Source organism: Anticarsia gemmatalis, chromosome 13 (genome assembly GCF_050436995.1).
Source record: "Anticarsia gemmatalis isolate Benzon Research Colony breed Stoneville strain chromosome 13, ilAntGemm2 primary, whole genome shotgun sequence".
Classification (NCBI taxonomy): domain Eukaryota; kingdom Metazoa; phylum Arthropoda; class Insecta; order Lepidoptera; family Erebidae; genus Anticarsia; species Anticarsia gemmatalis.
In genome coordinates, this window is record NC_134757.1 from 4,027,245 (window position 1) to 4,052,576 (window position 25,332).

Sequence of the window (25,332 nt, forward strand, 5' to 3'; positions counted from 1 at the left end):
ATCATACCTGACGGAAAATAACAGCATGAACAGGAAATATTATATTATATCAGAAGGGACTGCCCTTTTTGAGCAATACTGTTAGATCTTATCATGGTATTAATAATTTTTTAACGAATATACAAATGTCAAAATTAGGTGCTGATCAGGTCACGTTGCCGCGTTGCAATACGATATTTATGACATTTATTTTTTCTTTCTCTGTCATATGCACATGTAATCAATGTAACTTTTTCTCTTTCTGATATGTCAGATGGGTTCATGTTTTCCCCAAGTTTCTAACCTCAAAAAGGTGGAATAAGTGTAAATACGGCAGCGGCATTTACAAAAGTGATAAATAGAATTTAATAATAATGGCTGAGGAAAATACAGCAACTGAGAATAAAATGGATACAGAAGAGAAAATAGAAGCCAGTGAAGAATATGCCTACTTAGATAGGGGTGGATTTTCATCAGAAAAATACAAAATTGAAATGCGTGGACTTCCCAAGTTTTATGGAATTGCCGTATGTTTACAAAACTTAATTCGTACCTTAGTATTCTTTTTATTGTCTTAATAGCTACATTGGTATTAAATTTTTATGTTTCTAAAAATAACGACCAACTTTCAGGAACTAAAAAAACTCATGAACCAAAAGCTTGGACTCAACACAAGCAAGATAAAGAGACCAAAAAATGGGAGCCACTGGCTGTATGCTTGTTTCCAAAATGATGAGGAGCGCACAAAGGCTATTGAAGCACTTAATGGTTACTCATGGAAAGGTGATGTGAATTTATTATTATTATTGGTTGTTATAAAAACAATTTCTATTACTGTTTTTTAAAACCAATACTTGGTACATTTCAATGAGCAACTTAAATAAAATCCTGTTTATACTGGCTGTGCACTATCTGTGTGCATAAGCACTCTATTAAAATAACCTTTTACATTTCAGGTAAAACCTTAATAGCAGAAATAGCAAAACCGGCTCCAGATCCTTTTGTAAGAAAGAGAAAGCAAGAGGAAGAGGGACAAGAGCAGCAGAAGAAAAAGAAGACTGTAGATGACAACAGGAGTCAGGAGGACAGATTGAAGGATGCCACCACTCCATATTGGAACATAGAATATGCAGAACAGGTCTGTTTGCAAACATTGACATTTAAATGATCTCTTATTGGAATATTCCTTGAATTGTTATATCTTCATTTTGCTCTTCTTAATGAAACTTATTGTGATAATTTTCTATTATTTATACTTCTGATTAGTTAAGTGTGATTATGATGCAAACTGTAAAGTTCAGTATAGTTTCTATTCCTAAACTTCACAACAAAACTAGTTAGTTTTTTTTTAACTTTACATGCTTTTAAACATGTAATGCTTTCAGACTACATCATAAGCAAAATTTATTTTTACAGTTAAAATTAAAAGAAAAAGAAATCAAAAATATTCTCATGAGATTCGACAATGAGGTATGGAAAATAGATAAAAGTAGGAGATCAGAAATCGAAGCGAAAAGGAAGGAACACAATGGTCTTAGCTTTGAACTGAGACCGATAGAAAAGTCACCCGTAACTATGGGATATAGGAACAAGTGTGAGTTCACTGTGGGGATCGATGAAGAGACTAAACTGCCAACCGTTGGGTTTAGATTAGGCAGCTATGTAACTGGTACTGTTGGCGTTGGGCCTATACAGTCAATGATACATATATCGGAGAAGACGAAAAAGGCAGTGTTGGTAAGTTTTTTTGTTCTTCAACCTGCTCATAGGTACTCTCTCAAGTTCAATTAATATGTGTATGGTTTTCCATCATTATTGTTTGTGAAATTTTGTTCTGTCTATATTAAAGTGCTTTAACCGATTCATGGCCAATGACTCAACAGTTGAGTCATTAAAAAACCTTTAGGAAGGCCGATGGCTCAATTGGTGAGTCAAACCAAAATTGTATAAAAACGGATATTAAAAAAAAAAAACACTTAAACTACCATTTTTCAGATCTCATTAAACATTTCCGTGAATATCAGACCTGGCCCTTCAATTCAGAGAATATTTTTATTAGTCAGGTGTCATAAACCTTTTGTATAACTGCCGCAAAACATCTTGAATATTTTTTAAATTTATCCTTAGAGAATAATGCATTAAAATATTTTTTTGCTGCACAGCAAACATGTTCTGTTTTTTTTTCTATAGAGACCTCATTATTCATTTTATTTTCATTCATATGGAAACTATTTTTTTTTCTTTTATTATCTTCGTCTTCATCAGAGTCCAAATTTCTTCAATGCTAGTATCTGAACTGTTGTTAGAAACTACATTGCAACTATTACGAGATTGAGTGAATGGACGCTTCTTTGGTACACTTTTTTGTAAAATCGATTAACTACAGCTTGGAAAACCTTGATTTTCTTTATCTTCAATTTGTTGATCATGGAAATCAGTAAACATTGCCTGGCTACATTCAGTAAAATCGTCGTAGTCCTGATTATCTACAAATAATATTACAATAATAAATAATGATTGAATACTACTAAAATGTTTACTACCTCTGCAATATTTCATTAAAACCAACAAATACTACCTTGAAACGCCATATTAACTTTTATTATCCACAAATTCGAATAGGAGAACACAGTAACACGTTTCTGGTTGTCAGACTGGCTCGAATGATGGCGAAAAGCATTAAATCATTACAAGGAGCCAATGACTCATCAGTTGAGTCATCCTTCAGGGAGGCCGATGGCTCAAATGGTGAGCCACCGACCAATGAATGGGGCCTGGCTGAAATGTTCACGAAAATGAAGGTGGCAATGAATCGGTTAAAAGGAGTTTTGAGAACTGGGCAGTAGGGTAGTTCAATAAAGCTTATAAAAAAAAATTGTGTAGGTTCACAGTATTACTCATTTGTTAAAAATAGATATTGTAGACCCTCAATCTTATTTCAATATTATGTAATAATAGTTTTATTTTATTTCAGTTGTTCCAAGAATTTATTCGCAAGTCGAAGCTTGCACCATTTTCTCCCGCCGACTACTCAGGAAACTGGCGATACTTAACTGTTAGAGATTCTACCTCAACTGGTGATGTGATGCTCATTGTTTCTATGCACCCACAGGTAAGTAACATGCAATAAAGTTTATTAGATGCCTTAATTAGTTAACCAAAATATTACCTATTGAACTGTACTGCTATTAATGAGGTGAAAGTGAATTACATGAATAATCCCAAAATTAATGTTTGATTTCTTTTGCAGTCACTTACTGAAAGTGAGTTAGATGAAATTAAGAAAGAATTGATAGATCATTTCAATTCTGAAGAGGCGGTTGCGTGTGGAATTAAATCTTTATACTTCGAACAGATTGTTAAAAAGTAAGTCAAAAACTTATTAAAGTTACCTTAGAGCTAAACTACAACACTTTGATGCGACGACGCAGCACTAAAATCTCTCTCTCGTCGCTTGTCTACGGAACTTGTGGTGGTGTGAGCCATCGTATGAGCGATGCGTCGACGCAACGCAGTGTTGTGATTTCACCTTCATAGTTCAGTCACCATTATTATACTAATATAAACTTTATTTTACTAATAAAAATTTGTGCGATCCACAAATAATTGTTTCGGGTCTGATTGTGCTTTGTGTCCGTTGTTTGTATGTTTGCAAAAGTCCCCGCGACAGAAGAGCAAAACTTAGTGCGGGAGTTGTCTTTTTTTAAAAAAAAAAGCTCGGTTTCCACCGCGAGTGGAACGGGACCATTAATAACTTCGTTAAACTTGCAAGCGGAAACTGCATACTTTATTTTATGCCCATATTTCAGACGAGTAGGCGAAGACGGATCCAAACCGGTGCACCTGTCAGGCTCCACGCATATCACAGACACGATACTAGGGAAACAGTTCAGGATATCGCCAGAAGCCTTCTTCCAGGTGCAGAAATACTACTTAAGTTACTATTATTCTAATGTATTACATGCACATAAGCTATACTTTTCAATGTATGTAACAAACCTATTTAACCACTTCTAAATATTTTGGTTTGTTTTCAAGGAATACATAAAATTACGCCATAGGGTAGACAGAGACCAAAGAAAAAAATATTTTTTCTTTTTGCAGATTAACACAGCAGGCGCGGAGGTGTTGTACCGTAGTGCTATCGACATGAGTCAAGTGAAGCCTGACTCAACTGTGGTGGATATTTGCTGCGGCACTGGTACTATCGGACTGTGCTTCGCTCAGGTAAACATAATAAAATGATATTTATTTTTAGGCATACTGTAAGAAGCATGCTAGTGGTATAAAGTAATCACATCAGGTAATAAAGAATATTACAAACAAACAAGATACGCGTGAAAAACGTAACCCACGCCTTACAATCGGGTAAAAAGCACAACCAGAAATTGGGACAAGGGTTGACTCTTTTTAAGACATATCTTTATGATTTTTTTTACTTCGTAACAGTATTTTTTAACGCATATGCATACGCTATTTATGATATGTCAGCAAGAGATTTCGTTTTCATCTTGATTGTATGAACCTAGTGTTTATGTTATAATACTTAGGTCACTATTTATATTTTGAGCCTTGACGAATCTGATTGTTTTAGACCCCATTTGGCGTTTTCATCGTAAAGTTTAGTCTTTTTGACTACTACATTCCTAAGAAAGTTTTGAAATCTGCGCTGAAAATATTTTCAATATCGTCGCTCGAAAATTGTAAGTGTGCGGGAAAATGGCATTAGGATGTTAGAATTTTCGTGCAAATATTTTTTGCGACTTTCGACGTGACTTATAGAAACAGTTGTGTCTATATCGACTTATTTATTATTTTGGCGATAAAGTCTGATCCTTTGAAAATTTGAAACGCCAATAAATAGATTTCTATCATGATTATTTTTCCATCACCAATTAAATTCCTGAAAGTCGTCCAAGGACACCAGTTGTCTCCGGAAAAATTGATGCTGAGCGAAAATTAATTATGCATTTTAGTTTCCTGATACAAGAAAAGAATGACACAATCCTAAACATTATTTCCACTCTTAGACATAAAATATTAGGTAACAACATTTCCGATTAGAAGATTTTTTCTAAATTAACCAATTTTTTTTTAACAATAATTCGAGAAGTTCCTCCCGCCGATTAGTGCAAACAAATGCTTGAAAAGTCCATCGTTTGGCTTCAAAATACGTGTATCAAATTGTGATAAAACAGGGATCTAGGATATAATGCGCATGAGCCCAAAAATAAACACCAGTCGACTTTATGGAAGCTTTAAGATGAACCAAATCCAGAAAAAAATATTCGCGCTTGAAGCACTTCGGAACAAATGGTCCCTTGATTTTTTATAAAAACTTTATAACGGCACAAAGTATCTTTATAAAAATGCAGAATGGTTAATTCTTATTGATTTACAACCAAAACTTTACCTAAAGACTGGTTTAAAATATGGAAAAATCACAAAATCCTACAGGTCGAGCTCAATAAAATCAATGCCGGCCGTAACGCATCTCGCTAAACAGCCGGCTATTATGTGCAGGAAAAAACTAATTAATGAGTTTCTCGTAATGCCGTTACAGTTTGACATCAAGTGACTTTATTTAGATCCAAAACGTCAAAAATAAATACCGTAAACATTGATTTTTCATCGCCTCAAGAAACAGGTTATGCTTTTAAACACCTTGTTTTTGAAGGGTCTTCGGGAAAGAAAAAAAAATATTAAAAAAATATTTTGATCGGATAAAAATCTATCTAGATCATGCATAAGAATACCCGTGAACACGATAAAGTAGTTTTCACTCACACGTTTACCGTTTTTCATAGTTAGGCTCAAAATATAAGTAGTGGCCCACGTATAATCTCTCGCCGTTCAAATAGTGCGTTTATTCTATTAACGATATAATTTTTAATACATAGCATTGCGGCAAAGTCCTGGGCCTCGAGATGATAGCAGAAGCAGTGAAGGACGCTAAAGCGAACGCGGAGCTGAACAAGATAGAGAACTGCGAGTTCTTCACCGGCAAGGCGGAGGACATACTGCCTTCAGTACTGGCGAGGGCCACCGCTGATGACCTGATAGCAATCGTGGACCCACCACGAGCTGGATTACGTAAGTTTATATTGTTACCATTGTTTATTGTAACCCGCACTAGTTTTTTTACTAAAATTGGCTATATAAGCTGTTTCGAATTAGGAGTTTAACTGGTCGCCATTGCTGAAATCGGTCGGAGCTGAAATCGGAAGATCAATGTAGCCCGCTCAATGTATGAATGTATGTGTTTATGGATGTGGATATGGTTCACTTAACTTCAGCATGAAGACATGAGTCTTAAGCAAAGCAGCATGAGCTGCTTCGCCTCTTTTTGTAAATGGTATCATATTTTACTAAGATTATAAATAAGAAAGGTTGTTTAGTTGATACTTTTTCATGCACTTCGTGTTCACTCTATTGAAATTTGTAAAATGGATATTTTACGTATAGAAAATGTTTTACTCCAGAAATGTATCACGAGACGTCGCAGGAAGCGTATACTTCATACATTCTGAAATGATGCAACTAAAATACATTTTTTCACAGACATGCGTGCGGTAACCCAGCTCCGTAACACGAAGAAAGTAAAACGTTTAGTGTACATATCGTGTAGTCCCTCATCAGCGGTGAAGAACTTCATCGACCTGTCGCGGCCCTCGTCCAAGACGTTGCGGGGAGCACCGTTCCTGCCGGTGAGGGCGGTCGCGGTCGATATGTTCCCACAAACCAAGCATGTGGAACTTGCTATATTGTTTGAGAGAGAGGTAAGCTTATTAAAATTAAAAATTTATATAAGGTATTAAATCTCCTATAATTGAAGGAGCATTTTGTTGCAAATGTTGATTATGTGTTTTTAGACGTGTAATGCATCCTTTCTTGGAGATTCATAATAATAAATAAATAAGAGTTTTGCAGGGGCCGAAACAGGTCAGTAAAGTCAGTATTTTTGGACCTGGTCAGTAAAAGTCTGTATTTTCGAAAATCGGTCAGTATTGTCAGTATTTTTCCAAACTCAACGATTTTTTTTGGTTTTCCTTTGCTGTTGGCCAATCTTACATTCGCGATTTGCCCAGTAATGATATCAGAAAGCTGCTTTGGATGCTCGATATTATGTGGATGATCTACGTAATATATATGTTACTGTAAAAGCCCGAACTGTGGTAAATCCTAAGATTTTCCGGTAAAACCTAAGATTTACCAACTCTCAATGGTAAAAGTCCGAGTTTTGGTATTTCTTCGTGGTTATTTTTTTTAAACCACCCAGAACGAGGAGCCGGTGACATCTTGACATCATCAAGTGAATACAGGTAAAAGTTCGAAATAAAAGAATTGTTCGGACTTTTACCATTGAGAGTTGGTAAATCTTAGGTTTTACCGGAAAATCTTAGGATTTACCACAGTGCGGGCTTTTACAGTAACATATACATGTATTGAAGCATCACATGACTTCAATAGAATAGCGAATTAAAATTTACTATTTTTTTGAAGTCAATATTTTTGAAGTGAAAATTCTTTAGCGCCGTTGCGCACTTTTTAAGACCTAATTGAAAATTCGTAAGACCTGATTGAAAATTCGTAAGACCTGATTGAAAATTCTTAAGACCTAATTAAAAATTCGTAAGACCTGATTGAAAATTCGTAAGACTTAATTGAAAACTTTACTAACAATAGAAAAACCTTTTTAACGCAATAAAAAGGCGGTGCTGGTTAACTATGGGGATGATGGAGACCAATAACCGAAAATAAGCTTTTTAACCGACATCAAAAAAGGATTTTGACTTTTCAATTCGACCGTATTTTTTTTTTATTTCACACAATTCACCCGAAAAACGGTTTAGAAATGGTCTGTATTTGGTCAGTATTTTTGAATTTTTGGTCAGTAAAATCAGTATTTTCGACCTCGGAACTTGTTTCGGCCCCTGGTTTTGGTATCTCACCACGATGACGATATGTTCACCAAATAATTAATGAAATACCAAATAATTTTAGGTACAGACATTAGGTCTTGGCTTCTTTTATTTTTTTCTAGCCGATCGTTGGGAATCTCATGTCATAAAATTACGAAGATATCCTTTTTTCTTTTTTTAAAATCAAAATCGCTGAACCTATTAAGACAAATCTTGGTAATAAACTAAAAATAAAATACAAACTAAATATTAATGTTTTCGACAGCTAATACAACAACGGGACTTCATTCAATTTGTTATTTTTTGAACTTATGCTAGTTAAGTACAACTTTAAGAAGGCGAAGTGTACCTTCAACCTAACTTCTTGAAGAATATTTTCATGAGGTTGAGGTTTGTGATGTTTATATTTACCAATTTCATTAAACAGTTAAATAATTAATTTTCCTAAACTAACGGTATTTACATACATTATTTTATTCACAGAGTTCAGCAGAAACAGAAGTAGAAGAGTCAGTGAAGACCGAGGATTCTTCCGTTCCAGAAGTAACCGCGAAATCTGAAGAAAAAAGTGACAATACTAATAATATAGATTCTAAAGCAGATGAAGTAAATAATGTATAGATATATTTTTGACAAATATATGATTTATTATCATTTTGTTGTTTGATTTCTTCGACAAAGAACCCAAATCTCTTGAGTGCAGTAAAGTGGTAGTTATAGAAACTAAACTTAATTAAAACTGATCTATTAAGTTTTAATTTAACTGTCACCAATAAGCCCTAAACAATATGTGTGATTTACAAATTTTATTTCAATAAAATAACTGCGGCAGTTATTTTATTTAAAAAAAATGATAATGCAATGTATTTGTACATTTATGAAGCGACGAAGGCTGAAATAAGTAAGATTCTAGCATTACTTTAGTTTAAATATATGACCTTCATAAAATTAAACAGTATTTACACAAACATTGCGAAGTATTTATCAATGACACTTAGTACGTTTTTCGTAAACTTGCTCACCCCTCTAGCGCGTTTTAATTCAATAAAACGTTAATCTAAAGATGCGACCTCATCTCGGGCGAGGGCGGTGGAACGACGTAATTCTGAAGGAATTTAATATCGCGCCGACAGGACCGGTGCATTCCAATGTCGAGCCGAGAGCCCTCTACCGCTTTATACAGACACCTACTATATTTTATTAAGTACTGCTTTACTAAGCATATTCTCACGTGGTCCTGAAATACAGGCAGAGAGAGAAAAGAAAATTTACTTTTTCGTTTTTCTGACCTTTTGTTTTTATTGACATGATCGACTGTTTTCTAGTAGATATTTTCTAAAGCTTTTTGCTAAATTTTATCGTATCGACATTATCTAAAATGAATAAAAATAACTTAAGCTTAAGCTTAAGATAAGTGCTAATTAACCAATCTGATATAAAGTCACAGCGAATACATGAAATCAACAGCCACAAATTCACCTTGATTAGTTAACACAATTTATTGTTAAATGGAGAAACTGGGGATCAGTCTCGAAGTATACCTTTACAGACAATTAGACGCTAAAGATTGGCTGGCTATATTCAATAGGTAGGTGTTGTTCAAAAATAAAATCAACCTCAAAAGATAAAAACATCCAACTCATTTTGTCCCCGAGTGTACCAGTGCTATATCTCAATACTAAGTACGTACCGTTTCTCTCGGCATGCCAATATGAACCACAATAAGGATATCTATAGCCATAGTGGTGGGTAAAGGCTTCCCACCACTCATTGTCTCCTGTACGCGCGAACTAGGCACACCACTGATCGAGTGCTTTACTGAAATGTGGTAGAACGATGGCTCTGAAGTGTATCATCGCGATACTGTCACTGTTCATTTGTTCACATTATTCTTATACTATTCATAAGAATGCAGGTAAGTTTGGTACATTTATTTAAAGGGTCTGAATTACGGATTTAAAATGCTTTAAAGTTTACCAGTGTCTAATAGTTTGACTAATATAAAGCCAAAATGCAGAAAAGAGCTTTGTTTAGTTTTCCTTTAATCAGTTTATTTAAAATTATGAGTTAAATTTATTAATTGTCAAAGACGATTAGTCTTGAGTTCAAGTCCAGGACGCAATACCTTAGGCTTGATTATGGCTTGGATGTTAAGATTCCATAGAGTCATGATGCTTGTTTCTAAAGTACGTTTCCTCGCTAGAACACCAGTTGGCCGAGAGTGAATCAGTATTGGACACCAACGGCGAGATATTACTGAAATGGCGAGTGGATTATACCTTACGAAAGATACAGTTTCAAATAGTAGTAGCAGAAAAAGGCCCGGCTTACAATTGGTTCGCTCTAGGATTTTCTGATCGCGGTAAATTCAACGATTCTGATGTTTGCCTATTCTGGACCGATTATAGAGGAAATCATCATTTCGAGGTAAGTAACTCGAAGCAGCTCATATAAATAAATAAAATTGATCCATTAATTAATGTCCCACTGCTGGGCCAGGGTCTTCTTCCAGAATGAGGAAGGGGTTAGGCCTTGCGTCCACACATAATGAAAAAAATATACCTTAGCTAATTTATTTTAAAATCTATAATTTATGCGTACTTAATATATACAAATAATGTTATAATAATAGTTTCGTACAGCTCAAAGGTGACGTGTATATTTTAGGATATGCACGCAGATGATAACGGAAGATTAGTACGAGATCCTAAGCAAGATTGCGATGGATTTTATTTGGATGAAGAAACACAAAGTATAGTGTTTGAACGATTCTTCGACACTTGTGATAACGATGACTATATCATTGAAGTAAGTAACATTTTAAGACAATAATTTTTCTTGTTAGGTAAATATTTATTAATTTAATTTATAAGGATTAATAAGCATCAAATTTTCTATTAAAAATAGACACATTAACGCAAACGCAGTAAAATAGTTTTATTCGACCTATCACTTAAGTGCAACTTGCCTGACGAAGAATGAACAAAGAAAAAAAAGATTGCCCTTAAAACATCAAGTCTTAAACGTTTTCAACCGATTTCAACCCCTTACTTTAACTTCAACTTTTCTTACAAAAGAACTTCAGGAGAAGAAACTCCGAGGGTTTCAGCTTCCTACTTTTACATACTTAATTCCTCTTTATTCTCCACAGGACGGAACAGTCCACGTTATTTGGGCACACGGCAACGACAAGCTGTTCTCATCTAAAGGTCTCTCCCTGTCTTGCACTCCATCACACAGCCGTGGTTTCATCAGAGTTCGCTTGCTCACTCCTATGGGGAGCCCTAAAGTGGGCAATGCTTATCATCTGCGAATAACGAATAAGAACCTTAAGGTGCCTGGTGGAGATACCACCTACTGGTGTAAAGTGGTCAAACTTCCAGATTTTATTACTAAAAAGGTCCACCATATCATTCAGGTAAGAATTTATCTCCACAAGATAATAAGTAGGTATCTATTACGTAACTTGCCCTTAAGCTACTTAAGGTTGAAATAGCAGTAGGTAGGTACTACTGATCTCATCTTTGATTCCCGACTAAAAAAGTGTTATGTATTGACTTAGTAAAAGGTTACTAGTAGCAAGGGTGCTGCCGATAATCGCATCCGCATCTACAAACGTGGAAAAACTGCAACAATTTGGAATAAAAACTAAGCTTCGGCATCCATAATCGCGGATTTCTAAAAATTTGTACCTAAGGTGACGGTACTCAATATACAACACCTTACAATATTCTTTTTTTATTTCTAAAGTAACCTAATCATAAATGTTTTAGTTCGAATCTACTATCACACAAGGCAATGAAGGCTTGGTGCATCACATGGAAGTGTTCTACTGCGACTCGGATCCCAATAAAGATATTCCTCTTTATGAAGGCAACTGCTTCGCTCCTGAAAGACCTGAAATTACCAAGACATGTTCTAAGGTAAGATAAAGATTTAATTTCAATTTCCTTCTTCTCCTTTAAAACAACAATTCTCGCACATAAATTGCTCTTGTGTCGAGGGGACTTTTACAAACACCGGACACAGGGTACAACCAGACCCGAAACGATTATTTGTGGATCGCACACATAATTGTTACGCGTGGGTATCGAACCACCTCCCGACGCACAGTGTGTTATAAACCCTATTTTTGTTTCGTCGTCTTTTTATTGAATTAATCAATAGAATATACCATTCTGAGGATTAGAGTAAAACTCCGGGCTCGCTAAGACTTGTACTTTTTTCGTTATTCAGTGTCAAAGTTCCGGAATATCCGACTATTGAAAAACGAAAAAAAAATAATTACAATTTAACGGAAGTACTTATTCCAGAATTTATTTATTCTATCGAAAGAAGATATAATAGCCGACCATTCCACCAATTCCTGAAGCTTTAGCATGAATAGGTCGAGAGATATGATTTTTTTTCTCATTTTTCGTTTTTATTTTTTTATTCATCTAAACCGCCGTAGTAGGTGGTCATTCCTACATCAAAAAATTGCTAATACTTTCTTTTATTTGCAGTATTAGTTCTAAAACCTAACTCGTTGGTTTCCAGGAGATATTTGAAATTTTAAATTTTACTTAGGGTTGTCACTTTCGAGTATCCGAAAATTATATAAGATTATAAACCTTTATTTGAAAAAAAAGTTAAGGCAAGCCCCCCGGCCGTAGTTCTGCACGACGTACCTCAGTCACGCCTTACTGAGGTTGTTGAAGTGCAGAGTACGGTTACGATATTAAGGTTGACTGGCGCTCAGTCCCCTAAAATTGTTCCAACTCCAGATGGAACAACCATTGATTTTGCTTTAAAAAAAAATCAACAAATATAATTACATAATATGTGTATAAATTATAATAAATAAATTGTTGACGAAAATAATTTTATCGTATTTTTTAAATAAAAAATCGACACAATTGAACATACATGATAAAATTTGATTTAAAATTATAGATAGGTATATAATTCATGTAGATATATATAATACATTTAAAATTATTCTTAAAATTGTTATACCACAAAAATTACAATAAAATAGATTTAAAAAAAAATGGTTGTAAATCATTATAAAATATTTTTAGTTAATTTATTTCATTGTAAAATTAAATAATATAACTAAAAATATTTTGAAAAAAAAAAACAAAATGTTGTAATAGTACTTATGTTAAATGTTGATTTATAGGTATACTTATGAGATATCGGAAAGGATTTTCTTTCATTTACTATAAGTTGAGTCTTTTGAGTTAGAATTTATAGACAGATTCCAAATAAATGTATCAATCAACTTCATACCAATTTCTTAATTTGTTTTTTAATTTCCTTTATAAAATTACCCAATCTTTGCCATTTTAAGCCACAAAATAAAATTATGAAATCTTGTTATGGTCGTGATATAAAAGCTTAAACTTTATAAAAATAAATTTATTAAATTTTGATTGAAGTGGCAGCCCTATATGCGGATATTTCGGATATTACTAAACTTTCAAATATCTCCTGGAAACCAACGAGTTAGGTTTTAGAACTAATACTGCAAATAAAAGAAAGTATTAGCAATTTTTTGATGTAGGAATGACCACCTACTACGGCGGTTTAGATGAATCCATACTAATATTATAAATTCGAAAGTAACTCTGTCTGTCTGTCTGTCTGTCTGTCTGTCTGTCTGTCTGTCTGTCTGTCTGTCTGTCTGTCTGTCTGTCTGTCTGTCTGTCTGCTACTCAATCACGTCTAAACTACTGAACCAATTTGCATGAAATTTGGTATGGAGATATTTTGATACCCGAGAAAGGACATAGGCTACTTTTTACCCCGGGTAAATGACGCATTTCCCGGGAAAATTCAGAAAATTCAACGAAGTCGCGAAAAATCAGTATTATAATGACATTGAACTAACAAAATTCCGTTGCCATGGCAACTGTTTTGATGGCGGATATGCCTTAGCGCGACTTCGTTATACTAAGAGATATAAATATTTTGAGAATATTTTTCGTGAAAAAAAAGCATATTTTATATCATCACGTTACGAGTACCAATAGAAGCAGAGTAGGTAACAGTAAAAAGTGTTACAAAAACATGGAAAATTCTGACTCATTCTCTCTTATGTGACGCAAGCGAAGTTGCGCGGGTCAGCTAGTAAAAAAATAAAAACGAAAAATGAGAAAAAAAATCATATCTCTCGACCTATTCATGCTAAAGCTTCAGGAATTGGTGGAATGGTCGGCTACTATATCTTCTTTCGATAGAATAAATAAATTCTGGAATAAGTACTTCCGTTAAATTGTAATTAATTTTTTTTCGTTTTTCAATAGTCGGATATTCCGGAACTTTGACACTGAATAACGAAAAAAGTACAAGTCTTAGCGATCCCGGAGTTTTACTCTAATCCTCAGAATGGTATACTCTATCGATTAATTCAATGAAAAGACGACGAAACAAAAATAGGGTTTATAACACACTGTGCGACGTATTGGTAGTGGCGTGGCGACCTTAACCACTGCGCCAGTTAAAATATTCCTCAACAGCAGCTTGAGTCCTTCGTAAAAAATACCTCATGTTAGATTCTTGTTTGCAATTAATAAAATATTGATAATTGCAGGTGAAAGCAGCCTGGGCGATGGGTGCACCTCCATTAACATACCCGAAGGAAGCTGGCCTACCTTTAGGAGGACCGAAAGCCAATAAATATCTGATGCTTGAAGTACATTATAACAATCCTGAATTGAGAAAAGGTATACTGAGAAGTAAACTAGAAGATAATTTGTAAATATAATTTAACTTCGATATCAAGTGCCTTTATCCTGTAGATAATCAGGAGCTAGTATATGGCACTATATTTATTTTATAGTATCGGGTAAAAAAATGCAGCTGTTAGAAATTTTGGAGCAGACAAAAGGATACTTTTAAAGCGTATATTTGTTTTTCATTATAGTAAATGTTTGCATAAGATTAAGGAAAAATTAGTAAAATAATTATAATAATATTTTCTTCCAGACTGGGTAGACAGTTCAGGCATAGCACTGCACATCACAGGTCAGAGGCGCAAGTTCGACGCGGCTATCATGGAACTGGGTCTAGAATACACGGACAAAATGGCCATCCCCGGCCGACAGAAGGCTTTCCCTCTTACTGGATATTGTATCCCACAGTGCACTGGAGTGGTAAGTGAATAAACTCTAATATTAAAACTGACAAAATTAAATAATATTATAGGGAAAACGATTGAAAATAAAAGCTAGACTGCTGGTGACCACGGTCGATGCAATTCGATCGAAACGTCGTGTAAGCAAATAAGTTATCCTAACCTTTCATATTCAATCACGTTTAAGACACATTGCATTATTATATTATGTGTAAACGTCACGAGAGTTTAAAATCGTTAAATGTCGAATAATTTACCCCGTCTCCTTAAAATCACAAATGGCTAAAACACACCCCTTACTTTTATCCACTAACTAAAATAGTATTTACATCTTATAATGACATAGAATGAACGCAATGTTTCTACTTCCAGGCTCTACCAACAGATGGTATCGTGGTGTTCGGCAGTCAGTTGCACACGCACTTGACCGGCATAGCCGTGTGGACGAGACATTCTCGCCAAGGAGTCGAACTGCCGTACCTCAACAAGGACATGCACTACTCCACACATTTCCAAGAGATCAGGATCCTTCATCAACCTGTGAAAGTTTTACCTGTAAGAGTATAAACATGTTTTTATAACGGTTTTAATAAGCTATTTTCGTAACTGCGGTGATAGGACACCATTTAGTATTGGTATGCTACAGAGACATCCACGTAATGCATCTCGCATTTTTTTTGTTTGTCGGCTTTAGTGAGACCACTGGTAACTCTGATTGGAATGCAAATTAAAAGAAAAGCTTCCATATCGCGATACATAAAATGATTTTCACGGTTAATACGATTCAACTCTATTTTCTACGCCAGAGGAATCACTCATCAAAATAAATAACAATTAATTTCCCTATCGCCCTTTCTCAAACCGGGAAAAGACATTTTAACAATGGGACTGTTATTAAAGTAATTTCTACCTCATCATTATAATGTTATCATCTCTCTTCAAAAGGGTGACTACCTAGAAACAACGTGTGTGTACAACACAGAAGACAAGGACAACGCCACGGTGGGCGGGCACGCGATCACAGACGAGATGTGCGTCAACTACATGCACTACTACCCCGCTACCGACCTCGAGGTGTGCAAGAGCGCCGTGTCTAACGCCGCCCTGGAGAACTACTTCAAGTTTGAACACCGGTGAGACTTTAGTTATGAAATCTTAAATTAATTGGCGGTGGCCGCCGGTTCCCAAACTTCCACCAATGTGTAGACAAATTGTCCACTGATGGTATGAGTTCTTTCCAACTATAAGCCTTCAAAATTAATTGGAGCTGTGTATGCAACATCAACTGAACTCAACAAACCATTGATGTGTAGCGTGTTATGGCCATTATTATCGTCTAAAATGCTCACCATAACAACAGTGCATCAACTTAATACCGAAAATTAATAATAAGTATATTTAGGTGCCTTGTTTTCGTTTTCATTTTTAAAGTTTACAAAGTCCCATTAAAAGCTAAAACGACTTGCTATGTATATTACTTATATTGTTTCACAGATGGGACAACATGTCTATTTCATACAAGAATTCACCTCGTAACAACTACTTGTCCATCACTCCTTGGACGTATTTGAGAGCTAACACTCTGCACGCTCTCTACACCGAGTCACCCATCTCGATGCAGTGCAACAAATCTGATGGATCACGATTTCAGGTACACTTAGCTGGTACACTTAGGACTTTAACGTATCACTATTCTTTGATGAGGCTGATTAAATGTCCTAGCAGCAAACATCGCTTTTTATGGATTTTAAAACTGTGTATATAACGTATCCACCGTCTGCACTTGACTTTTCCTGGATCATGTGGTCCCTTATATAAAGGTAACGGTATTATGTGGAAAAAAAAACAGTAATTTTTGTATAAACGGACGACAAAACCCGAAAAGGGTTGATGTTAGACAGGGGACTCGTTGTAAAAACAATAGCCAAGTCTCTTTACAGCATGTTTACGGTATGTTGTGCCGACCCCACGTAATGTGGGATAGAATCAAGATCTTTTTGTCAAGCAACATTTATGAGAGACAAAAAATTACGGTAGTAGAACCACTTGCATTGTGTCGTTTTTTCTTAAGCCTTTTTTGTATTTTGCAGGGTGACTGGGAAGGCATACCGATACCAAGAATCAAACTGCCCCTACCAGCAGAACAGAGAATTTGTCCTGACATGTACAATGGCGTAGACAAATAAAAACAATACATTTAAACTACTATGTAGCTCTCAATTACAATTTAACTTGTTCTAGTCATGTATAACTCTTCAAAAATGACTTCAAAAATTCTCAAAAATTGTTACGCTTATTACTTTATCACGTATGTAATGTATGCTAGATATTTTAAAGTAGTTATTTATTGATTAATAAATAATGTTAAATCTATTGTGTATATAAGATCTTTAATGAATAACATGTTTATAATAAGTTAATATTCAAAAACCACTTATAACTAAATACTCTAAATATCGCAATACGAAATGTTTTATGTATAGTAACCTTACCAAGAGGCTAGAAGTGATAATGATGTGCAATAAAATGTTTATGTACCATAGAAGTTCTTAAAATATAAGTTAGAAAACAAAGAACTATTGTTTTATTTTATTTGATGCCCAATAAGCATGAAGTTAAATATCTAGGCTGCTGTAACCTGTTCACCAATAGTGTGTTGACATAGCAATGGGTCCCGAAATAGAGACTGTAATAGGTTTGTAACAAATATCTAATTGTTTTTTTTGCTCTCGTTCTTGATTAAGACTCAACTAGATTCAATAACAGTAACATTTATCAATAAAACAAACGCAAGGGTTTACCTCTACTACATATTTAGGTATCAGTCACTTTATTTATCAGATACCTAGGATATACGAGACTTAAATATAAGCTGTGACTGTGAAGCAGGCCCTGGATAGAAATGTCTAGAAACCCTTAACACCTACATAATTTGAGTAAAACTAGCATAAAAATGGAAAATGGACACCCTGTATATAAGGCACCCAACGACGAATACAAACAATAATATATTTTATAGAGCATGTAAGTCTGTGTACAAGTTACCTACTTCGATGATATTATTTACTTTTTTAGGAAGAACGTCGCAGTTTATCCGCGACTTTTTGAGAGATGACAAGTCGCTTAGCTTCGTGTTTCTGCCATGTCTCAAAATTCGGTGAGTTGCTAATTATAGCGACAAAATTTTTATCGTTTCAAAGCGATCGGGTGTTATACCTGCATTAAATTCATAACTTATTTCTATTTATTTTTTGGAGACCCTCAGGCACTTAGAAATCTCAGGCTCGACGCACACGAGATTGGTTTTGTGTGGGTACCAAAGGTTAGCAAACAAAAACCTGTCATTCTTAACTTACATTATTTATATTACGGCTTTATAAATATGTAGCGTATAGAATTACATTTGATTACAGAAAAATGGCTCATATTTTCAAAAAATGTCTATGGCGATCACAAGAGGGCTACAGCTATGCAAAGTCAAAAAGTAACTACAAGTTCATACTTTCATCACTTAAGTATTACCTAACTGAATACCTAATCATATAAAATGGCTATAATAGGCACCTTCATATCTATGTAAGTCTCCTATCTATCTGTTTGTCACGCTTTACCTGCTAAATAAAGCTGAACCAATAAAAAAATACTATATAGAAGAAATAATAATATAAAGAAGAAAATCAAAGCCTGAAAGTGAATAAGGAATAATTTGATTGGAATTCCTGGAACACATTTTAATAGGTACAATGTCATGGCTTTAATGGTAGAGGGTGAAATTGTAGTTAAAACGTTGTAGTTAAAAACTTAAATTCAGTAGCTATCTTGATGTGAAATTACTTAATAATTAATTTAAAAATAAAGTGCATATTTATGTAAACGTATAAACACCAGAGTAAGGTAATACATAAAAATAGTATGTGGTGAGGAAGGCAAATAATAATATAATGTTTATTGATGTTTTAGTAGCTAACGTACTAAAGCCACAAACACCAATATTTTAATTAATTGTGTCACTAGACTACAATAACTAGTATATTATTAAAATACCTTAGAAAAATCTAAAATATTCGTTTTCTTTTACTGCTCAGTATAATAAAAATAACACAAAAGGAATTAAGTATGTGATTGTTTCTCAGAACAATATGTGGCTTCTGAACGCACCTCGGTTCACTTGATTTTGACATTTCACGCTACGCGATTGACTGACATTTTGTTTTTCTTCCTTCTTGTGGAGTTCTACTTAGTTATTTTCTTTCGAAAAAGAACTACTTTTCTGTAATCATGTCCAATGATTACGGCTTTAACAGTGATGACTCGCCAAATAAAACAAATTCCCATTTGCAATTACCTAGTCCGATAATTACGCGACGAAACCGGACTGCTTCGACGTAAGTTTTTATTAAAACACTTTTTTTTTTCAAATATGCAGGAATTATTTTTTTACAGTACAGTATTTTATGTAACACTTTGTTCTAATTTTAGGTCAGAAAGAGCTCTAGGCAATCCGCTTGAAAGTGGCAAAATTAAATCTTTTTGCCGAGAAAAGGGTCACGGATTTGTTATTCCAGAAAAAGGTGGCGAAGATCTTTTTGTACACATCTCTGAGTAAGAAAATTTAAAATAATTATTTATATCCTAAATTTGAAATATATTTTTGATTGTCTTATTTAATACTCTATAGATTATGAGCTAGCTTCTCCTAAATAATAATAATGTAACTATATACTATACTATAGACTTATAATAACAAAATTTATCAATTAAATATTACACACAATATAAAAGACGAATATTTTTGTAGTTATTTATAAGCTTCCTATTAGATTTCATACAAATGAAACGGAAATCACAACTGCGTACTATAAAATCACTTAATTTAGTATTTAGAGTTAACACATTTAGTTTACACAATAATTCTGTTTTACATTGCATGTTTTACGATGCAGATACAAATTGAGTGAAGTGAGTGTGTTTACAATAAGGCATTGTTCCATTTAGAGACTGATAATGAATATGTTGGAAGGCGTTATGTTTACATTACCATACATTTGGAGGTCAATCATATGACTTTATTAGTAACATGTGTTTCATGTGATCTTAGAACTTGCTGCTATTCTTAGCATCAATTTATGACTTGACATTGAACTGTATTATATTTTTTACTTATTTGAATTTTTTTATACCTGTTGTTGTTCATATTATTTCTTTAAGTGGGTATTCTTTAACCTGTAATTCAAAAACTAAAAGTTAAACAATTTTATTGATGTTTTAATTTTTCACAGCATCGAAGGTGAATATGTTCCGCTGCCAGGTGATGAAGTGATATACCGACTTTGCCCTATTCCTCCAAAATTTGAGAAGAACCAAGCTGTCCATGTGCGCATCGTCCATCTTACACCAGAGAAGCACCTGAAGTGGGACGAGCCCCCACTGTAACTCAATCCATCCACACAACATACCTCACCATCTTCAATATAATTTGCAAGTTCCACTTGCTGCCCAAATCTCTCTTCTCGTGTCATATCTTAACCCTATCGTATTAATGTGTGTTATGCCAATTGTATTTAATTTTTAGTGTAACGTATAGCAGGCAGTCCTCACTTCAATGCACTGTAGAGAAAAAAATTAACACCATTTCCTGATTAGACATGATTAAATTCAAACAATTACGCATTTAATTATACACACAATGTAATTTTTGGATGTATCTTACCTCTGTTTACAAGAGAGGTCAACCAACGTCTATTTGTCTAACAATGGTATGGTTAATATACAGTGTTTAATAAATGTAACTTAACAGAAACCTTTGGGTCCATGATATAATGGAGAAGTGAGGGCTGCTTGTGCATTGTGCCGTATTAAGTGTGTCGTCAGAATCGAGCGCAACTTCGTCAATTGTATGTACATGTCTTTATTGTATGTACCCTTGTATCTATTGGCCTCAACTAAAACTTGCTCATTTATTTTTTTAATCATGACAAAAAGACCAAGGTTGTAACAATTGCGTGTGTATATTAATTGCAAATTCAGTATTTTAAATATAGTGAGAAGCCAACTTGTGGTGCTAAATTTTCGAGGGTTTTACCATCGTCTTAAGATTTTGATATCAGTTGTATTTCACACAGTGAACGGTTAATGGCTTCTTGCACCAATAATTAGCTTTACAATAATGAATATGATAGTGTTAGTGACTGAGCTGCAACAATATTGGCCTAATGTTACTTTTCTCAGGTATTACACTGTACTTAATGTCATAAACGAAAATACAATGCAATGGTTATAATGATTGTAGCTTGTAATTTTGCACAAATAAGATGCCGGATGTGAACAAATCAAATGTATAACAAATGTTCTGTTTATCATACCGGCAAATGAATAATAATAACATTTTTTTTTCCTTAGTTACCGATATTCGAATCTTTGTATTGTAAGCGCAAATATAATCGCATGTATGAACCCAGCATTCCACTGCTCAAGCATTTTTGGTAGTTCCAATAACAATAATTTGTTATTTTTATTGAAATAATATATTTTGATACTGTAGTGTCCCTGATTCCTGTGTGCAGGAAGTGTATTATTAATGTTAATCAACGCGTCGCCATGCTTCTTTGTTTAGTTTATAGCAGTATTAGTTTAATACAGCGAATATATGGATATGTGTAAGCAAACTTGTTTGTTTTATTGTGTGTTGAGCGTCGCATTACAGTGATAAATGATGCGGCGGTATCGTACAAGGTCGCAGATTTAGATAACAACTTCGAGTTTGCAGTTCGTTGACCGTCAAACGAGTTCTGACTGGGATTAAAAACACCGGCCGTCACGCCGGGACATATATTATTAGATTGGATATGATTAGATAAATCGATCCCTATTTGGACATAAACATGTGTTAACGTCAACATCGAGTATGCGTAGAAATCTGGATCACGATTTCCTGTGAACACACATTGAAATGTAAATATTAAACACCGACAATATCGATCAAAAGAAAATCAAGGCAGTTGAATTATTGATGAAATTGAATAAAAGATGTAATAGATTTGACATAGGTATATTTCATTAGTAGATATCAAATATAATGAATAAATAATACAAATTGCCGTGACAGCCATTATTTAAACTATTCAAAGGTATATAAATCAATTAGGTACACTTAAAGTTAGAACTATAATTACTATTAGCCATATTGAGGGCACATTCATGTCACGCCTAACCTAGTTCTATAGAAAAAAAATTGGAATGTGTTTATGACACGCCTCACACGGCTCAATTCCCATGTCATAGACACATGTAGAGCTTACACGATTAATTACAAAATATCTATACATATAGGTACATAGACAATTCACAGTTGTTGCCTTAGTCTCGTCACTTAAAGCTTAATGTCTCGTGATCATGCGTACTCAATTGTCGGGGGGTTCGGACCAGTTTAAAGGCTTGTCGAGCCTTACGCATGCTTGCTTTCTGTAGCTCCTATGAGACATGAACACACTAATAATGACATCATAATATCGTTATTTAGAAAATGTAGTTGTAGGTACACTATAAAACTTCGTAGCTTAGAACATTTTTGCTACGTTTGTTGTTTAACTTGAAATTGTAAACCAGTCGTGTATTTTCCATATCTATTCGAATGCAAGAAACATGATCCGTTCTTAGTAATAAGAACAAAAACTACGTGTTTGTATCAAACTAGTGTGTTCACGTCTTAGGTCCACATCCATACGTATTCATATACCCTACGTTTACAATCCTTGGCCTTATTACTTTCCATTAATAATAAACTATTTCTACAGAATACCTTCAGTCTAACGTTAACCGCAACTTATTATTTATACGTCACTTACTTCAAGGTGAGCCAGCATTGTCGCGGCCACGTCAATGGACAGGGTACATCAATACATTATTACTACCACATAATGTGCTTGTTTATTCCACAAACAAGTAAAATTTGTTGTCTCTCTCTTCCAAAATAAATAAGAAAAGATAGCAAGATATTTACTGAGGTGAAATAAGCCCTGAGCCGTATACATTTTAATCTACGCATTACATAGTACTTTTATAATAATATGGACAATACAATTATTTTAGAGCGTTTACACACCGGGCGTGTTTTATGGTACTTATATCATGTTTTTATGTTTAAAAAGCTAAAGTATACATACATTTGCGCCCTGTACACGAACGTTGAATATATTAGTATCTTTATAATATGATATACATACATACGTACCGCAAAACACGCCAAGCATGTAAACGTACTATTACGAATCGTGAGCTATGAAATCTACAATTTAACTAGCTTACAAGTTAGCCCAAATGGTTATAATTTTAGTTATTGAGTAGTCACTCTGATATACAGCGCTATTTCTACGTTACAATTGAATGTCTTCAAAGGAAGACGTTTAACGATTACCTTTTATTCTCTCGTCTGTTATATTAGAAACTGAGCAAGGCAAGCATGTCAATAATTCGTTGTATACAGTATAAAAATGCGATATAAATGTAAAAGTAAACGCAATGAACTGAATAATAGCTTACTAAGTCTGCAGCAGTCATGTTAGCTGTATTACTTCACGTTTTGTCTCTAACTCGTTCAATCTTTGCCGTTTTCCATGTTCCCGTTCTGTAATAAAAATAGTTTTTAGAATACTGAGACATAACATGCATAGAACAACGGATTCTCAACGTGTATCATCTCTATGAAGTGACAGATCAAAACTTGTTTCCAATTAAATAATTGAAATGGAAGATTTTAAAAAGTGGCTCATTCCAATGCTGGACAAAGGTCTTCCTTCTTTCCTTCCTTATCTGCTGACCTGGGCGACTTTCTGACGTTCCTGACTTGTTTTACGTATATGTCGCCAAATCATCAAGATTTATTTATTCAAAATTTCTTCTTTCTTCCTTTTATGTAATGAGGACAAAATGTATAATTCAAAAGATATACCTACCTATGTTTAAGAATGAGACAAACCTTAAATTCAAAATGTTTAGCAAATTGTGCCAAATAAATAAAAGATATAGGAAACGAAAATCGGTATGGAATTCATCTCTCTAAAGCAGGGGTTCCCAACCTTTTCTTAGTCCGGGACCACTTTTATATTATTCTTGTTAGCAGGGACCACTATGTAAGCATATTAAAAATGTGTAATAATCATCCTGAAAATTTTAAATTTAAGAATCATTCGCGGACCATTTTTTGACTTCCGCGGACCACCGGTGGTCCACGGACCACTGCTCTAAAGTAATATTGTGGCAGTAAAAACCGACCTCCTCTAGCTGTGCAAGTTGGTAGTGTCTCTTCCTCAGTGCCGCAAGCCTTGCACGTTCTGCGTCGAGCGCAGTCTCCAGCTTGAGCGAGCGCACCTTGCTCTCCATCTCCAGTCGCCGCGTCGCTGTTAGCGATAGTGCTGATGTGTCTAGCGCCTCTGTACAGACAAAATGTAATAAAAAGTTAAATAGGTGTGAGGAATTGTTGTAGTAAAATTATTTTTTAAGATCATAAAACGCGTTTCTTTGTTATTGGGATTCTTAAATTGTAGTGTGTTACTGATAGTCTGTGTGGTGTAAGAATTTGCCTTCTATTCAACTGGTTTTGGGTTCAACTTAAGACAACACATTTATGACTGTTCAGACTTATTTTTGTAGAAGAATGTCAAACATAGAATATCTTAATGAAATTTCGTTCCTCTGGGTGCCCTTCGAAACAGAGCAGAAGAGATATAGTGCCCTGGAGCGGTTCTTTACAGTCAGTATAGCAGTATTTACGTTTAACCCCTCTCTAATTCCTGGAAGAGACGCTCATAGTGGGGCAGGAAAAGATTTTTTTATTATATCAGTACTGCGATGATACCTTGTTCCAAGACGAGTGCGGAGCCGGCCTTGACGGCGGCGACGAGTGCCCCGGTGGCGGCGGCCACGTGGCGCGACGCCTGCGTGAGGCGCGCCAGCGCGGGGGACTCGGGCGGCGCGCGGGCTCGTGATGCTGCCACCAGCTGCGCCGTACTGCCCGCCACCTCGTGTGCCGCGGCCGACACGCCCTCCACCTGCCCTGAAGCTCCTACTGCTTCGTCCGCTGATGTACTACACGACAAATAATCAAGGTTACAAAGGTTTACAAAAACTCACTGACAGGAATTTTCCTACCTCTAACAAATAAGTAACTCGAGAAATTTTGTTTCAAATGAACTATTTTATTAAGAAACTACATACATAGCTTTAAATGACGAAAATGCTCTTTCCTATTTCACTGACTGTAGAAAATCAGACAACTGGAACTAAAAACTGTAGAATATGAACGATCCACGCAGT

At 34.8% G+C, this 25,332-nt stretch overlaps 4 protein-coding genes across 8 annotated transcripts in view; 3 read left to right on the plus strand and 1 right to left on the minus strand.

Annotated features, from left to right (window-relative positions):
- The first annotated feature begins 227 nt into the window (after positions 1-227).
- Positions 228-8,555, plus strand: LOC142977868 (tRNA (uracil-5-)-methyltransferase homolog A). Its single transcript, XM_076121985.1, has 11 exons — positions 228-506; positions 612-762; positions 936-1,117; positions 1,396-1,716; positions 2,954-3,091; positions 3,230-3,345; positions 3,789-3,897; positions 4,084-4,206; positions 5,880-6,072; positions 6,541-6,758; positions 8,385-8,555. The coding sequence occupies exons 1-11, from the start codon at positions 354-356 to the stop codon at positions 8,520-8,522; spliced, it is 1,842 nt and encodes a 613-aa protein (XP_075978100.1). The 5' UTR covers positions 228-353; the 3' UTR covers positions 8,523-8,555.
- Positions 8,556-9,656: 1,101 nt separating this feature from the next.
- Tbh (Tyramine beta hydroxylase) lies at positions 9,657-17,588 on the plus strand. Its single transcript, XM_076122108.1, has 11 exons — positions 9,657-9,816; positions 10,105-10,328; positions 10,569-10,709; positions 11,053-11,319; positions 11,675-11,824; positions 14,479-14,611; positions 14,874-15,040; positions 15,394-15,576; positions 15,967-16,154; positions 16,516-16,672; positions 17,112-17,588. Exons 1-11 carry the CDS (start codon positions 9,738-9,740, stop codon positions 17,205-17,207), a joined length of 1,785 nt encoding a protein of 594 aa, XP_075978223.1. The 5' UTR covers positions 9,657-9,737; the 3' UTR covers positions 17,208-17,588.
- Positions 17,589-19,186: 1,598 nt separating this feature from the next.
- On the plus strand, positions 19,187-21,686 carry LOC142977826 (cold shock domain-containing protein CG9705). The gene is made up of 3 exons (XM_076121920.1): positions 19,187-19,406; positions 19,501-19,623; positions 20,301-21,686. The coding sequence occupies exons 1-3, from the start codon at positions 19,300-19,302 to the stop codon at positions 20,452-20,454; spliced, it is 384 nt and encodes a 127-aa protein (XP_075978035.1). The 5' UTR covers positions 19,187-19,299; the 3' UTR covers positions 20,455-21,686.
- Positions 21,687-22,053: 367 nt separating this feature from the next.
- Hip1 (Huntingtin interacting protein 1) overlaps positions 22,054-25,332 on the minus strand; it is a 38,438-nt gene continuing 35,159 nt past the window's right edge. For all 5 annotated transcript variants that reach the window (XM_076122329.1, XM_076122328.1, XM_076122325.1 and 2 more), the window contains 3 exons: positions 24,875-25,104; positions 24,292-24,449; positions 22,054-23,644 (listed from right to left, as the gene is read on the minus strand). In XM_076122329.1, coding sequence (XP_075978444.1) covers positions 23,615-23,644; positions 24,292-24,449; positions 24,875-25,104 — 418 coding nt within the window. In that variant the 3' untranslated portion in view covers positions 22,054-23,614. The remainder of the gene's footprint in view (positions 23,645-24,291; positions 24,450-24,874; positions 25,105-25,332) is intronic.